Consider the following 17,734-nt stretch of genomic DNA (forward strand, 5'->3'; position numbering starts at 1 on the left):
GGTGCCCTCCCCGCCGCCACCCTCCTTCGGGGTCATTTCTGCAGACGGAAAACTCTCCAGTGTTTGGCAAACTTGGTGCCTGCGCGCCCGTTCCAGGTTCGCACTGGGACTGTTTTGTTTTTGGCGGAACTACGGGGCAGGAAGATTGCACAAGTTAGGGGCGTTTACAATCGAGTGTCAAAAAAAATTTTTTTTTTCTTTCGGATCTGGTCTGGTTTTCCATATTTCCTTAAACAAAACAAAACAAAACAAGCAAAAAAAAAAAACACAAAAAACCGCACCACAAAGCCCACGTTTGCACACACACCCGCGATTACTGCGCCTGAAACACCTCCGAGGAGACCCGGGCCGGCTTGGGACTCGGCGGCGGCGGCGGGCTGGCGAGGCGGCCCGCGGGGCATGGGAGCAGGTAAGTCCGTGCATTATTAAGCCTCGGGCCGGGCAGTGTGACCACAGCCTCGGGGACATGGGACGTAGGATGGAGGAGGATGGAGTTTTCTGCGACTCCTGTGCCCAGCATCAGCGTCCCGAGCTCCTTCTCAAGGCTGAGCCTAAGATGTAACCAACTTTTGCGTGCACTTTCCTTGGAACCTCAGTGCAGCTCCCCGCCCCGAGGCAGGGAATTCCAGAAACGTGGGGGAGAGCTCGGGCTCGGAAGTCCTCGGAATCCGTGTAGTATTTCCTAACGACCCGAACTCCTTCGACTGGTTCTGGGCAGCTTCTTGCCTCCCTGAGTCTTTCTCCTGGCTGGGGTGAGAGGGTCGTGCCTCCGTGCGCTCTGGGCCAGTGATCCCCAAGAGGGGACGTGGCTTCCTAGGAGGGCCTGTCACACACACACACACACACACACACACACACACACCTCAGCCCCGGGAAGGCGGGGCCCCGGAGGTGTCCGCCAGGACCGGGTGGGGAGACGTTCCCAGCCATCCGCCTGGCAGGAAACGTGCTCGACCTCCGGGCCGTTGCTTCTCCCGAGGGTGGGGCTTTGGAGAGGTGACAAGGAGCGCTGAGTTGGTGCGTAGTCCCGCGCGATTGCCTCTTCTGGGGTCCCGGATCCTTGGCATCTCTTGCGGCAATTGGTAAGGTAATTCATGTCCCTGTGTGGCTTGGGGTCCGAGGCACTGGTTGCCCAAGGCCCCTTTAGGAAACCGACACAGCACAAATTTTAGGCAGTGCAACTTTTAGAAGGCACGCTGTTAAAACTGGATTTTTTTTTTTTTTTTTTCTTTTAAAGCCAAGCCCCAGATTACGAAAGGGACTGATTCCAGGGTTGTTTCAAGGGGAGGAGAGAATGTGCCCGACTTGCAGGAGCCAGAGGACTCACACTTTGTTTTCCACTGAACTGGGGAGCCCGGGTCTAACCCGGGTCTAACTGCCCTCCCCCGCTCCCGGGATGGCCCGGGAGAGTCTCCTCTTTGCCAGCCTCCAGGTGACCTGGGTCACCAGGGCCTCGCGGGTTGTAACCCCTTGTGGGCGAGTGAACCGAATTCTGGGAAGCCTGGATCCCCGGGTCCGGGCGGGAGCTTGCTGCTCCTGGGAACCCGGCAGTAGCCGCATCTATTCCTTTGTAACTTGCATGGGCCTCGGGAGTCGGGTGGGCGCCTCTGGGCTGGTTGCTAGTGGACCCGGGGGACCCGGGAATCCGGCGACAGCTGCAGGAATGTGGAGCTCCTGGGTGCTTCGGCTTCCAGAGCACCGGGGGGCGAGGACCATGGTTTACGCGGAGTCATTCCCCGCCCCCTGGACCAGTTTCTGAGACCCAGCAGACTTCGTTTTAACTCTCCTTCAGGTGTTTACCTGAAATTGATCGCCACCGTAAAAAGTATTAACCACAACTGTTTGAACTTCCCTTGGAGCGCTTCCGAGAATGAATGGCAATTCTTGACACTGGGCGGTGTCTTTTACTAAGTTTCCTAAGGAGCCTCAAACTCTGGCCCCCGGGCTTTCCTTTCCACTATCTCTAGCATTCTTAGGATTGTGTAAACGAATGAGTACTTTTTGCCCAAGGACCTACAACATATTTCCATCATAATTGTAGATTGTTGAAAATGCTTGTATTTTTACTTCTTGTAATTTCCAAATTAAAAAAAAAAATTAAAGCTTGAGTTTTGCCTGTAAGGCCATCCCCCGTCCTTTTAACCCAGGTTTATTGTGGTGGCTTCTGGTTCCCTCTGACAGCCAGAGAACTTTTGAAGAAAGAACTGGATGTAGAGTTGAGGGTATTGGTTTCAGTGAGAAAGAGCTGGCTAAACTTTGCAGAACTTCATTTTGGGGAAACAGAACCTAGAGCAGAGGTAACAATAAATTATAATTATAAAGCAATATCTCATTCTTTTATTCGGTTTGTCACCTAGCTTGGTGTGGAAGATGGTGGTGTTTCCATAGTATGTATGTGGAAGTGGAGGGTCGCACGGAGGCGCCTTGTGATGAAACTTTGATCCTGTCTTCCCGCAACCAATAATGACTTGCTGCCAAATGTTACTCAACTTGGAGACCCCTGCCAATTAGTGGCATAAAGTATCAGTCAGTGGCAATGTTACTGTTAACATTTTGGTCATCTGCAGTTCTCCCAATTTGCCTTGTCTTTCCTTGTCCTCTGATCTCCCTTACTGCTGAATCTGTGTAGCCTGTAAAGGATTTTGATTATCAAGAGAAAATCTGAGATTATCTTAAGGAGCTGGCAAAGTAAAACTTTATGATGAAGGAATATTAATGTGCAAATGAAACACAGTTCTGTGCAAGCAATTTACTTTTCTCTTTTGTGGAATGGGAAAAATCTTTTGAAGACGTTGGCTAAGACCACTTATGAAAGAGAGAATTAGAAATGTATTTCAAGGGAAATAATTAGTTGCTTTCCAGTAAAGAGAATTTTTTGCTGGGAAAAGCTGATTTTCATAGTAAAATTTTATGTGCATTCTTCTGAACAAAATTTTTGGTACTCGAATGTAATAAAATACCTTTAAGAATTTAGCAAATCTTTGGCAGGTATTTACCCCCCAAAAGGAACCTAATTACATGATAATCCATAAAGTACAATAGTAGTGGACAGTATAAAAAGTGAAAAATGTTTTTATACTCTCACAAAATCTCGGAGATTCAGGCTGATGATCTAACCCATATATTTCTCCCTTTTGGAGAGAAAATTGTTCCTAAAGCTTTAGCAATTCATCAGTTTTCATCTACCTCAAACACTTTAACATTTAAAACCTGTTTCTAAGGTGACCTTGACTTCTTTATTATTAGAATATACCCTTTTCCTAACTACTAAGGAAAAGAAATTTTATATTTTATGTATTTATATTGTTATGAAATATAAAACAAGGTGGTGTGTCCTTGAATGTTACATATTATAAACATTATGTAAGAACTTCTAAATAGTGAATAGATATGTAAAAGAACTATATTACAAAATACTAATGCATATGATGTGTCCTTGAATTAAATAATTGAGTTGTCTAAGCCTAGCTAACAATAAACTCTGGTTTTGATATCTATTATAATATGTGAATTAATGTCTATTATTTGTAGATTAATATTTGGATGTCTTGACTGTTATTTTCCCAATTAAATGATTGATTTATTTAGCTGGCATTTGAGGTGCTCATAAGGGGATGTTAGGGTATAGCCAAGTTGCTGACCTTAAACTTGAATTCTGATTCTATTTGGGTTGCTCGGGCATTGTGTTCCAGAAAGTTCTAGGACAGTGCATGTCTAATTGATGACATTTTAAAAGAAAAGTGGTACTGCAGGGTAGAATCCTCAATTCTGTAAATTCTCATCATGCCTCGACTCTTTTAACTACTAAAAGATTAAAATTATTTTGAGTGATGTCTATTCTCAGGAGAATTCACGTGATGGGTTTTCCAAAATAAAATCTGTGTCAATGGATATAACATGTAACTGTCCAGATTTACATATAATCCAGACCATTCCTGAGATCAGACTTTTTGGTTATCTCCACGTGTATATCTCAAACTCCATCAATCCAAATCACACTCCTTATTTCGTCCTTCAGATTCTCATGCTTCAGTGTTCCCAACTCATTGAATGTCTCAATTGCACAGGCCAAAATTGGGCAGTCATTTTGTGCCTCAATATCCTGAAACTCTCATATCCAGTCAGTTCCCAAATCCTATTGGCCTTCATTTAATATCTAATAGCCCTCATGTCCACCCACTTCTTTCTATCTGAGCTTATTTAGGCCACAATCATATGTTGCTTCCCAGCTTAAAATCATCTGCTGTTTTCCCACTGCTCTTCGGAGAAATAACAAAATCCTGTACAGTCTGTCTTTACAGCCCTACCCCTGGTTCTGTCTACCTCACCTAGTTCAACAAATCCCTCTCCTCTTAGGCTCCAAAAGCACCTGTCTTTGCTCAGGTTTTTGAATGCTCTTTGATGCTTCCTGTCACTTTACATGGGAGATTCTTACCTTTTCCTCTTCTCATCTCTTATCCTTGAAGGCTTGGCTCAAATGTCACATCTTCAAGAAAGCCTTCTTTAATTGCCCAGAGCAGGTCAGATTCCTCTGCAGTATGCTCATATTACTCTATGCATCTCCTTTGTACTTTTGTAACTTATTAGTAGTATAGTGAAATACTCCATTATATAATTAATTACTTGGTGTCTGTGGATTTCAAACTAATATAGGTTTTGTCTCTTTGATAGTCATATTTCCATTGCCCAGATCAGTGCATTATACTTGAAAGTGAAAGTGTTAGTTGCTCAGTCATGTCTGACTCTTTGCAACCCCATGGACGGTATAGCCTGGCAGGCTCCTTTGTCCATGGGATTCTTCAGGCAAGAATACTGGAGTGGATTGCCATAGGTCCCAAATAAATATTTGTTGAATGAAGGATTACTGTATAAAACCATATAGAATGTGCACAGTCACTTCAGTAGTGTCCAACTCTTTGTGACTCCATGGATTATAGCCCACCAGGCTCCTCTGTCTATGGGATTTTTCAGGCAAAGATACTGGAGTGGATTGTCATGCCCTCCTCCAGGGGATCTTCCTGACCTACAGATTGAATCCTAGACTCCTGTCTCCTGCAGTGGCATGTGGCGTCTTTACCACTGAGCCACCAGGAAGCCCACATGTAATATATATACATATATTTTAATATTTATAGTCATATATATTATACATCTATGATATATATTGTGGTTATATATTACATCTATATGTAACATGTTATACATAATATATATGTCAGCATATATTACTATATTACAACATATTAATATAGTCTTGTATATTTTTTAAAATCCATGTTTTCCCTTTTCTCTTTAGGTATTGATGTTGATAATTATAGAAAATTGAAAGTCTTTAAAAGAGGATCTTGTCAAGCCTTTGGATTGTATTGAAGTGCAACTAAGATGGCCAAGTATGGAGAACATGAGGCCAGAGCTGATGATGGGCAGAATGAGTTCAGCGACATCATTAAGTCCAGATCTGGTAAGTAATGGAAGCTTCAGAAGATGGCTGATTTTTGTTCATAAGCTACTGAGAAGACATAGGATTTTGTTTGTTTTGCACTGTCCTTATGAGACAAACTTCTTGTGAGAAGCAGAAATCTGACAAATGACGATTGCACTGTAAAAGGAAATGCAGTATCTCTGTGTGTGCCCTGCTTAGTCGCTCAGTCGTGTCTGACTCTTTGCAGCCCCCTGGACTGTAGCCGGCCGGGCTCCTCTGTCCATGGGCATTCTCCAGGCAAGAACACTGGAGTGGGTTGCCATGCCCTCCTTGATATCTCTGTGTATTCTGTCTTAATTTCTCAATCCGTCTTGGTCTCCTGGTATGTTGATTGGCATTGCTTGGTGAAACTGCTGCCTGTTAGCTGGTAGCTGTTCATTTTTAAGAAGCCTCTTGAACATAAAAATTCAGCTTAAAAAATGATGCTTTAGGTAGGAAATGCTGTGGTTTCTGATGAGGTGGGTAGTCCTGAGATTTGCTTTCATACACCCTCTCCCCCATCCCGTTTCTAACCAGTGCTAGGCCAGTGTCTTTCTACCTCTGCTTCCCTTTTTGAAGCATCTTATAAACCTTCTCAAGGTACACTTTTACCTAGGTTATCTAGTAAACTAGATTAAGACAGATGAATGGTTTTCATTGAAGATTTAAATTGATGACATAAGGATACCACTCCCTCCCCCAATCTTTTTAGATAACCAAGTACTTTACCACTCTGGCTGTATTAACTGAATCAACTGGGGAGGGTTTTTTAAGTATAGATATGTTGGCTCCACTCCAGACCTACTGAGTAAAAATTTCAGTATTTTTAAAAAGCATCAAATGTGATTGAGATAGACTCTATGGGGAGATATTTTTGAGCAGCCAGGACCTGAGTTGTGAAAGTTACACAGAACTTGACCCTGGGTGTGAACACTATACTTAAGTAACTTTGAGAGTTACTTTGGGCTATAAACTTAATACCTAGTGTCACTTTAAAACCAAAAAAGGAACCTCATGTCTGTTTTTGCTATGTGAACCATCTTTATATTATGTTAGAAGGTTGTTTTTTTATTGTATGAATCTGCAGAAATATGCACTGAAAATAGGCTCTAAATTGATAGAGATGAGGGTTTCCCTGGTGGCTCAGATGGTAAAGAATCTGCCTGCAATATGGGAGACCTGGTTTTGATCTCTGGGTCAGGAAGATCCGCTGGAAAAGGTAATGGCAACCCACTCCAGTGTTCTAGCTTGGAGAATTCCATGGACAGAGGAGCCTGGTGAGCTACAGTCCATGGGGTCACAAAGAGTTGGACATGTCTGATCTACTGACACACACACGCACATTTAAGGTATATTTCCCTTCATGGCCCTAGTGTTGGTTGATTGGTAAAGACTGGTTATTACAGTCTTGGCTCTAAATGTGTAGCCTCTACTGTGTAGTTTGAAGGATCTTTTAGGGGGTACAGCTTAACATCCTATTTTAAAGTATGCTCTGAGAAAGTTTAATGCCCCCTAAAGTTTGTCTTGATTTAAATGCTTTAGTTGTATAAAGTACTATGTTGATGTAAGGGATTACTAATATCTTCTAAACAGTACAGAATGTACGTCTAGAAAAATATAGATGTACCAAGGAGGAAAATGACAGTGAGACAATTTAATGTATCCATGCTTGTCATGTTCTATAAATTGTGAGGAGTTATGTTCTTAAATAGTTTTCTGAGTCAACCACCATTACGGTAAGACCTTTGATATTTATAACTGTGTACTTTAGCCATGTCCATAAAAAAGTAATTATATAAGTTTAAAAATACTTGTTATATATGATGAGTACACATAACTTTTAAACTACTCTTTAAATTAAAAATGATCATTTCAAAAGACTGACTATTCTCATACACTATTGGGGACAGTTGGGCGGAACTTATTACGTTTTTAACGTATGCATTCCAACTGGCCCAGTACCTCTATTTTTGGAGTTTTGTTTAGAAGTCACAGAAATATACAAGCAAAAAGTTGATCATAGCATTTTTATTACAGAAAAAAAAATTAGAAATACCATAAAAATCCAATAGTGAGGATTGGTTAAATCATAATTTCCCAAAGCATTTGAAACAAGCCTAAGTTCTAATGTATAAGTTGAAAAAGGATGTCACAGGCAAATAATTTTAGGAAACAATGGTTAACCTATGCTGTTCCTTTAGTGTAGGGCACTTGACCAAATCATATAGAATCTCAGTGGAGCTAATTAATGTGTATTCATAAAGTAAATATTATACATTCATAAAAATGTTATGATATGTATATATATGAACATAGAAACATGTTCTTGATGTTGTTATATAAAAATTATGTGCAATATGAAATCATTTATGTGAAAAATTTTTTTTTCCCAATAAAGTTCAATGGAATGTACACAAAAATGTTAATGCTGGTCATTCTGGCATTTGGGGATTATTATTTTTCTCTTTTTCACTTATATGCACTTTAAAAGCTTTTCAATGAGCCTGTATTACTTCTTAAAGTATTTTTAAAGTATTCTTAAAAATCTCAAATTGCTTCAAGTGTTTTGATGCCAAGGTGATGACTGTTACTTTCTTTTTTAGTTTTGATGGTTCCTACTTCAAAAAGCATTGAAAACTTAGCTGTTGCATAGCTGAGATCTGAATCACATTCTTTTGGCTGGATTATGTTGCAAAAGGCAGTAGATAAATTTGGATTTGAATGGGCCTGTTAATTTCAATCTTGCTTTCTGAAAGTCAAAGGAATCATATACATATAATGCATATTCTCCTATAGGAGAATTTTGATTCAAATATATTTCTGTGTTTCTACCTTTTGAGGGTCTAGCTATGGCGGAGGGGATAGAGATTAGGGTAGGGAAGACCTGATGTTGAGATTATACTGATAAACTTTTGTCTTGGTTCATGAAGATTTTTCTTGTTCCTCCTCAAATCCTTAAGTTTGGACAGTCTAAAAGCCTGGCTTCATAAAAGTATTGGTGCATTTTATGTTAAGGTATTAGGATCGTTTATATTGCCCTCATTCAATTTTAATTTGCTTTATGCAGTGTATGAGGTTTAATAATTTTTAAAGTAATTTCCACCAACTAAACAGAAATCTAAAATATCAAGAGTAGGTGATGAAATATTTCATGAATATAAAAATCACATATTTCTTAATGATTGTAATACATTTGTCTTGGATTTGAGTGAATTTTAGAAAAGAACTTGAAAGAATATGACCTTTAATGATTCAAGATTTGGAATTGGGTAAAAGTAAGTCTTTCCCTAACTTAAGGACATGCAAGTCAAATTTGCCTGTCATTAATCAGAAAAGAACTTGAAAGAATATGACCTTTAATGATCCAGGGTTTGGGATTGGGTAAAAGTAAGTCTTTCCTTAACTTAAAGACATTCAAGTCAAATTTGCCTGTCATTAATGATAGCCAGAATTAGTGAGCTTCAGAAAGTTTTACAATTTATTAAGTATGTTAAGAGTAGGTCAAGAGTAAGATTTTTTTTTTTTTAAGTGAAATATGTTATCAATGGAGTCTGTGGTGCGTAAACTTCTGCTTGGAACATTTTAAACGTGAAATAAAAAAATGGTTTGAGATATGTGTAAAATCAAAGAATAGCCTCACTGCTATTTTATTCTATCAATAGTGACACTTTAATGCCAGTAACATAGAATAAGTCAACCTTTTCTGTTCTTCTCAGTGCTGTTCTGGTAAGTTTTAGCTCAAAGCCCCATAAAGAGGGTAGACCTCAGGGCTAAAGACTGCCAACTAGCTCCTTGTGCGGATTTTGACTAGTAGGGATTAGAATCACAGATTCTCACATGGGAAGGGGCCATTTGTTGAATGAATTAGTCGGTAAAACTCCACATTGTTGTATGATTCAAAATATTCTTGAACAGCCTTTAGGCAGGAAGCCCGAGTGTAACATTTTTATCATTGCTTCCTTCACTTTTTCTCTTCTTGTGTAATCCTGACCTAATTGTGGATGGAACCTGAGAGGTCCTGTTGCCTGGCCATGCCCCCGTGCACCCAACCTCTTCTTGCACACTTCTAGTGATGGGATCTCACTGATTATGGTAATTCTAGCAACTGACACTTACTGAATACATGCAGTGTGCAGATGTGGTGCTCAGAGTTTCACCCTCACAATGACTGTTTTACAGATGACGGACATGAGCCACACGGAAGTAATTTGCCAAACTGGCCTTCTTTCTATTTCTGCAGAGGCCCCGCCATGCCTGCCTGAGGGCCTTTGCACATCCCTCTTTGCCTGTCTTTGCCTGATGGGCTCCTCTTCTTAGGTAGATCTGGGCTTTAGTATCACCTCTGAGAAAACTTGCCTGCTGACTTTAGGAAGTAACTCTCCCAGACATCTTTTTGTTGTTGTTACTGTTTATTTATAAGACTTTCCTGCTTGTCCTGTGGTTAAGAATCCGCCTTGCAGTGCAGGAATGTGGGTTCGATCCCTGGTTCAGGATCTCAGGGTTTTCCCTGGTGGCTTGGTGGTAAAGAATCCACCTGCTAATGCAGGAGATGCAGGAGATGTGGGTTCGATCCCTGGGTCGGGAGGATCTCCTGGTGAAGGAAATGGCAAGCGGCTCTAGTATTCTTGCCTGGGAAATCCCATGGACAGAGGAGCCTAGCGGGCTACAGTCCGTGGTGTCACAAAAGAGTCAGACATGACTTGGTGACCAAACAACAACACTGGGGACTGAGATCCCACCTGCTGTGGAGCAGCTAAGCTCGACCACCACAGCTAGAGTCTGTGCGATGAAAAATCCCACGTGATGCAACGAAGACCTGGCACATCAAAGAAATAAATATTTAATTATTTGGCCGTGCCAGGCCTTAGTTGTGGCACCAGGGATCTTGAGTCTTTGTTGCGGCATGCAGAGTCTTTTAGTTGTGACATGTGGGATCTAGTTCTCCGACTAGGGATCGAACCGGGCCCCCTGCATTGGGAGTGCAGAGTCTTAGCCAGAAGACCATGAGAAAGGTCACTCCCAGGCACTTTTGACTGTATCAGTATATGAAGTTCCCCCTATGCTCTGTCTCTCTCTGGTAGTTTTCTTGTTTCTCTTTGTGTGCGTGTGTGTGTGTGTGTGTGTGTGTGTGTGTGTGTGTGAGCTTCCTTGGTAGCTGAGATAGTAAAGAATCTTCCTGGAATGCAGGAGACCCAGGTTTGATCCCTGGGTGGGGAAGATCCCCTGGAGAAGAGCATGACTACCCACCCCAGTATTCTTGCCTGGAGAAGTCCATGGACATAGAAGCCTTACAGTCCATGACGTCGTCAAGAGTCAGACACAGCCGAGCAACTGACACCTGAATTTTTCTTTCGATGTCTTACCCATCTTAATTCCACAAGAGCAGGGACCCATGCATCCCTGGGACTCAGCCCAGGGCCTAGCTCATAGCAGGTAAGCAATGAATGTCTAGTCAGTGAAAAAGGCTACAGAGCTAGAACTGTCAGAGCTGGGGTGAGAACTCAGGTGATCTGACCCCAGAAACTGTGCCTTCGAACTCTGGACAGAGTACCCAGTTTCCTAATTTACCAGGTAGTTTATTTTGTTACTGCCAGATGGTCCTTTGTTTTTTTTGTGCCTAAATTGATTCCTTAGAAATTTTGCAGAGTATTAATTGTTTCGCTACATCCCTCTGCTTCTGCCTTTGTGGTTACAAAATTGGGGCCCTTGGCTGTGAGATAGAGCTGCTCCGGGCCGCTGGCGGGCATCCTGTCCAGCCATGGGAAGGCCGATCGCAGGAGACCTAACCTGCCGCTCTCAGCCCTGATTATTGGCTCTGGTCTCTGTCATTCTCTTTTAGAAGTTAGCAAAGGAAAATACCAGAGGACTGGCAGTCCTCTGGGTGGAAGGTAGAAAAACCGATAATCTTTCTGACGTGAATTCCCCTTTCTCTTTTCCTTTGCCTGCTGCTCAAGGCTTTTAACTGGCTGGTGAAAAAAAAGGTAGTGGATTTCAGATGGACTGCAATCTGGCACAGTTTGAGGCCTGGTCTGATGCCTGGATGGGTATCTATGGCATTGAAAGGGTTGGTTGGGGAGGAGGGGACTGGGAGGGGAGAAAAGGGAGGCCAGTGAAATAAAAATAAAATGAATTCTTTACTATGGAATATTATACCTGGTTAAATTTATAACAGGCCTAACAATGATACTGTGTTTGCACGATACTATGTTTAAACTTTCTTAAGAAGATGTGGTTTTATGAAGCTGGGAGGAAGGTTACCTTATTTGTTTATCTTTTAGAGGCCTTTCTTTAGGAAAAACAGTGGTTACGTTGTATTTCCCATTGGTCTTCTTCTTTCTCTTTCATTTAAAGAAATATCTGTGTGGGATTTTCCTAAAGAGTTTAAGGGACTGTGAAAAATAATTTTTTTTTTTCCCTCCCCCTCCAAAGCATTACTTGGCTAGAATGCCTGTGCTTTGAAGGGAGTCTTTGAGTGTGTTTGTTTTTTTCCGTGAGCCCTGGGGATTTGTGGTGAGGGACAGTGACCCTGGTGGAAATTCAACTCTAATAGAGGAGAGCAGCTATTCTTGTCATGCACATAAAATATTCTGTGTTGGTACCTCATTAGGCTGAAATAGTGCCATCATAAAAAAGATTTCTGCATTCATGTGATCCTCATGACCTGTAACTAAGGTTGGGAAAGCTGTGTAGGTGATCTGTTCTCCACAGGAAAACATAAATTTTGGAGAATGTTCTAAGCAGTAGAAGTCTTTAGACAGAATGGAAAACTCAGTTTTATTGAACCTTATTTGAGCCCAGATTTGAACTAGATGTCGATAGGATGATTTTCAGGAAACAAGGGAACATGCAAGATCATCGAAGCAGTTGTAAATATTAGTTAAAATTCTATTGCGAAAGGTGGTTTCACATGTACTGGTTAGATTTTTTTTTTTTCCTCTTTAAGCTGCGTGTGTGTGGAGGCATAGATATTTACTGTTTTACTCTTTTTATTTTCTGGTGTGCCTTAATTGCTTAATAATAAATACAGTCAGTTTAGTATTTGAGAGGTGAGTCGGTGTGAGATTTTAATATACATTTACTGTCGAAATGATGGTTGTGGACTGAGAAATCTAAGCTGGACCTAGTTCTTTCACTTTTCCTTGCTCTACCCCTGGATTTACAAAGGTCAAGTGTGGGAGGCAGGTAGTCCCAGGTTCCATGTAGCTCTCTGGCCTTGACATTCGTGCCTTTTCACAACCAAACACCTGAGATTTATTTATATTCTGTGAACCTTCTCTGTCAGAAGCTGTTCTCCTAGCCTAGCCAATAATAGGAATTGTTTGTGTGTATGCCCTCTTGGCAGTTAAGATTAAAGTTTGCATTGGTACAATCTTATACCGATTTTGAGATCTGTTTAATTAAAAAAGCAAAAAAATCAGTTTTGTTTGTCACAGTCATTAAAATCAAGGTGTAAAGCAGGAGAATAACATTTTGTAGGTGAATATTTTCAAATGAACTTTGTTTTGGTGGGTGGGTGGCAGGCTAATTATTATGATTTCTGTCTGGCTCATCAATCTCAGTATTGAATTATGTAACATTCTTTTTCCTGAAGATCAGGACAAAGCACGTTGACACATTGATAATGACATTTCTGATAGAGCAGAGAAATCTAGTAAAAAATATGACTTTCTGTCTCTAGACTGGCACAACTTAGAAGAATCCCATGATTAAAAAAATATTATCCGCTGAGATCATCTTCTCTAATTCCATTGTTTTAATGTTTGCACATTTGTCCCAGGCCATGTTCTGATTAAGATTTTGGTGTAGGATATTTATGTCCAAAAAGGCTTTAATATAAATTGATTGGTTCTCTTGCTCCTTATGGGCGAGTCTTATGATTTTCATTAGTTCAGTAATTACATAGATGTCCACATATGCTTTTATTTTGTAAGTCGGGTTTTGGGCGCAGTCTCTCAGAGTTCCTAACTCTGGCTGCATGTCAGAACCACCCTTTGGGATTCCCACTCAGTCACGTGGGGTGGGGTCCCGGCGTCTGGAGTTTTAACAAGCTCTGCAGTTACTGTTTAGTGCCATTGATTTATGGACAAAGGAAGCAGGTTTAAGATCCTTGGAACCAAAGTGAAAGTGGTCTGTGCATTTCAGAGGAGAAAGGAGAGCTATGGTCCAATGTTGAAGATTATTTCTACCTCTTCTTTTTAAATAATTTTAAGAGGTAATGGATTTTGTGGTATTGGACTTTTTTTCTTTTGCCTTGTATTCTTGTGCTGAGCAAAGGTATAGTTGTGTAAAGAGAGCAGGAGAGTGATGAAACTTTGGTGCATTTCTTACTGTGGACTGTTGAACTGGAAGATCCTACCAAAATATCCAGCCCTGAAATATTTCTTCTTGGATCACCTTGGTCTTCAGTTTGGTGCATTTAGCCTCTTCCTGCTGCAAGGTTAGTCAAAACCTTAATTCTTTCATGGAATGCTCTGAATTTATCATAAAAACTTACTGTCTGTTTTTTTCTAAGAAAAATTTCCAAGACAGATATGGTTTGACTCATGGTGAGAAAAAATCCCACATCCATCCTTTATGTTGATTTTTTTTCTTTTTACTTAAGTTATAATTTATTCATACAATGGAATTATTTGCAATGAAAAATCACAAGTTCTTTCTGTATTGATATGGGATGGTCTCTAAGATATGATATAAAGTGCAAGAACATAATAACTTGATGGTAGTTTTCTTATCTTCTTTAAGGTTAATAAGGTATTACAATTGTATTTGCCTCCTTGTTTTTGTAATTGTACTTATTTTTTTAATAATCTTTATTTTTTATTGAGGCCTGTTTGATGTACAATAATACAATATGTTATGGGTGTACAATGTAGTAACTCACAATTTTTAAAGGTTATACTTCATTTATACTTATTATAAATTATTAACTATATTTTGCATGTTGTGAAATATATTCTTGTAGCTTATTTTATACTTAATAGTTTGTACCTTTTACTTCCCTACCCTTATGTTGCCTCTCCCCTCACCCTCTCCCCACTGGTAACCAGTTTGTTTTTATATCTATGAGTCTGCTACTTTTTTGTCATATTCACTAGTTTGTTGTATTTTTTAGATTCCACATGTGATACCATACAGTATTTGTCTTTCTCCGTCTCATTTATTTCCCTTGGAGCATAATGCCCTCCAAGTCCAATATTAGAGTTACAAGAATTTAAGTACTTTTGAGGTTTACTTGTCAGATAATTGAATTGTCTTAAAAGATAATCAAATATGTCAACTGTGGTTTGAGCTGCTGAAAGGAGTTTAAGTTTGTAAAGGAAACCAAGGATCAAACCCCCTGTATTAGTTTCTATGGCTTCTGTAACAAATGACCACAAGTTTTACAGTTTAAAACAATAGAAGTCTATAGTTTCCCAGTTCTGGAGGCTAGAAGCCCAAGATAGAGGTGTCAGCAGGGCCTTGTTCTTCTGAAGTTTCTAGGAAAGAATTCTCCTTGCCTCTTTCGGCTTCTGGTGGCTCCTGGCTTTTGCTGGCTTGTGGCAGCATCCCTCCAACTTCTGCCTCTTTTTCTAAAAATTGCAGGATAGTTGCTTTACCCTGCTGTGCCGGTTTCTGCTATACAATCAAGAGAACCATCCGTATGTATACCTACATTGGGCTTCCCAGGTGGCTCAGTGGTAAAGAATCCTCCTGCCAATGCAGGAGACACAGGTTTGATCCCTGGGTCGGGAAGATCCCCTGGAGGAGGAAATGGCAACCCACTCCAGTATTCTTGCCTGGGAAATCCCATGGACAGAGGAGCCTAGTGGGCTACAGTCCGTAGTGTTGCAGAGTCGGACACGATTGAGTGAGCATGCATGCACATATATCCCCTCTTTCTTGGCTTTCCTTCCAGTTTAGGGGACCACAGAGCACCAAGTAGAGTTCCCTGTGCTATACAGTGGGGAGGTTTAGTCGCTAAGTCGTGTCTGACCCTTGCTACCTCATAGACTGTAGCCTGCCAGGCTCCTCTGTCCATGAGATTTTTCCAGGCAAGAGTACTGGAGTGGCTTGCCATTTCCTTCTCCAGGGGATCTTCCCATCCCAGGGTTTGAACCCTGGTCTCCTGCATTTCAGGCAGATTCTTTACCAACTGAGATACCGGTGAAATGGATTCCTGTTCATGTGGAACGGTCTGTCTCATTCTTTCATCTCTCTTTAGTTTTTGTGTACGGGACCATGTTCAGGTTTTACTCAGGGAATTCTAAAGTTTGCAAGACACATGACCCCTTATCAAAATACTGTCTTTTAAAATGCAAGTCTGACTTAGAGCTGGGAGAGTGACTGAGTCTTATTTGGTGTTGAAGGCTCTGGGCCATATCCAGAAGCTGCTTCCTGGGATGCTCTGAGATAAAACTCCAGGTATACTCTATTTGATACTTCCCTGATAGCTCAGTTGGTGAAGAATCCACCTGCAAAGCAGGAGACCCCGGTTCAATTCCTGGGTTGGGAAGATCCTCTGGAGAAGGAATAGGCTATCCACTCCAGTATTCTTGGGCTTCCCTTGTGGCTCAACTGGTAAAGAATTGCCTGCAATGTGGGAGACCTGGGTTCGATCCCTGGGTTGGGAAGATGCTCTGGAGAAGGGAAAGGCTACCCACTCCAGTATTCTGACCTAGAAAATTCCATGGTCTGTACAGTCCATGGGGTCACAAAGAGTCAGACACAACGGAGCGACTTTCACTTTATATTCTATTTACTTTGTTATCCTTATAGTCCCTTTTTAAGTTGTTTAGAAAATGTTATACTGCAGAATGTAAAGCTATTTATTTTTGTGCTTCTACTTAGGGTATCTGTGGTCAGTTCTATAACATAACAGTCCCTTCAGTTCAGTTCAGTTCAGTCGCTCAGTTGTGTCCAACTATCTGCCACCCCATGAATTGCAGCACGCCAGGCCTCCCTGTCCACCACAAACTCCTGGAGTTTACTCAAACTCATGCCCATCGAGTCAGTGATGCCATCCAGCCATCTCATCCTCTGTCGTCCCCTTCTCCTCCTTAATCATGTATTAAATCCTGTTATAATACTGTGTCTGTGGAAAAAAAATCAGAGTGACTTGAATTATTCTAACTTACATGTGCTTTTTCAAGAGTTGTGGCCTGTTAGAAGGGCGTTGGTATTTGGAGAATGCACGCACATGCTTGCTGTCTGTCTGGGGCTGGCCTTTTGGAGCATTTGGTGTAGCACAGATCTTACTCTGGGGACCTGGCATCAAGGCAGATTGCTCAGAGAGGGGAACTCATTTGCATGCATGTTTCAATGAAACATTTAAGGAAGTCTGATGCTGACCTATCTTTTTATGTCTCCCTCCCTCCAAAAAATACCCTGTGAGGGAGGCGCACGGTGCTTGTGAGGACGGCCCGTGGTCCTTTTCTTGTCTTTGGGACATGGCTTGCTTTGTTTTCTCTGCTTGATTGTTCTTCCCTCCCCACCCCTTGGTTTTAAAACCTCCATCTTTCAAACATCAGCATAAATGCCACAAAGCATTCTATTCTTTGATCGATCACAGAGCCACAATCAATCTTCTTCCCTCTTGCTCACCATTTATTTCTATTTTTGGCTCCTCTTGCTTGTGCATGGGCACATGCTTTCCTAACTTGACCTTCTGATGCAGCCTTTAGCTTAGTCTCCACACACAGTAAGTGCTCAATAAAGGTTCGCCACGCTCTTTAATGGTTTAAAATAATCAGACTTGCTGATATACACACCTTATTCACTCCGCAAATGCTTGTCATTCATTCAGTGTAGCTAGGTGATGGGCCCAGAGGTGAGCAAGGCATTGGTCTCTGCTTCATTCAGGTGTTCTCAGGCTGGTTGGGAAGGAGACAGCCCTGCACAAACCCTGTGTAGTGTACCCAAAGCTGGGGAATCGGGGGAGGAGGAAGGGCAAGGTCTTACTTCATTGGGAAAGAGAGAGGCCTAAGAGGAAGGGAGCTGAGGTGTGCCTTGAGGGATGCATAGGAGGTAGTTGTGTGGCTGTGAAGGGAGGGCATTCCAAGGTGATGGGAAAGAACAGTGCATTTTGAGCCTGCACCTGGTAGGTGAGTGTGGCTGGGGTGTTGTAGATGAGGGGAGAGGTTGGGACCAGATTTTGAAAGCAGGCTAAGAGGTTTGATCTTTTCCCTGTTGGGAGCTACTATGGGATTTTAAGTGGGTTAATGATGGGCTCAGTATTGTTTTTCAAAAAGGTAACTTGGTGGACAGTAAGAATGATAAATTTCAAAGCGAGCAGAG

The 17,734-nt window shown here is 41.4% G+C and overlaps 1 protein-coding gene across 3 annotated transcripts in view; it reads left to right on the forward strand.

Moving 5' to 3' along the window:
* The first annotated feature begins 274 nt into the window (after positions 1–274).
* The window catches only part of UTRN (utrophin), a 540,243-nt gene continuing 522,783 nt past the window's right edge, over positions 275–17,734 (forward strand). The window contains exons 1-2 of one of the 3 annotated variants that reach the window (XM_043888655.1): positions 275–409; positions 5,297–5,461. In XM_043888655.1, the coding sequence (XP_043744590.1) occupies positions 5,383–5,461 (79 nt within the window). In that variant the 5' untranslated portion in view covers positions 275–409; positions 5,297–5,382. Of the gene's footprint in view, positions 410–902; positions 1,083–5,296; positions 5,462–17,734 lie in introns of those variants that run through there. The other 2 variants (XM_043888654.1, XM_043888656.1) reach the window with 2 other exon arrangements.

Source organism: Cervus elaphus, chromosome 26 (genome assembly GCF_910594005.1).
Source record: "Cervus elaphus chromosome 26, mCerEla1.1, whole genome shotgun sequence".
NCBI lineage: Eukaryota > Metazoa > Chordata > Mammalia > Artiodactyla > Cervidae > Cervus > Cervus elaphus.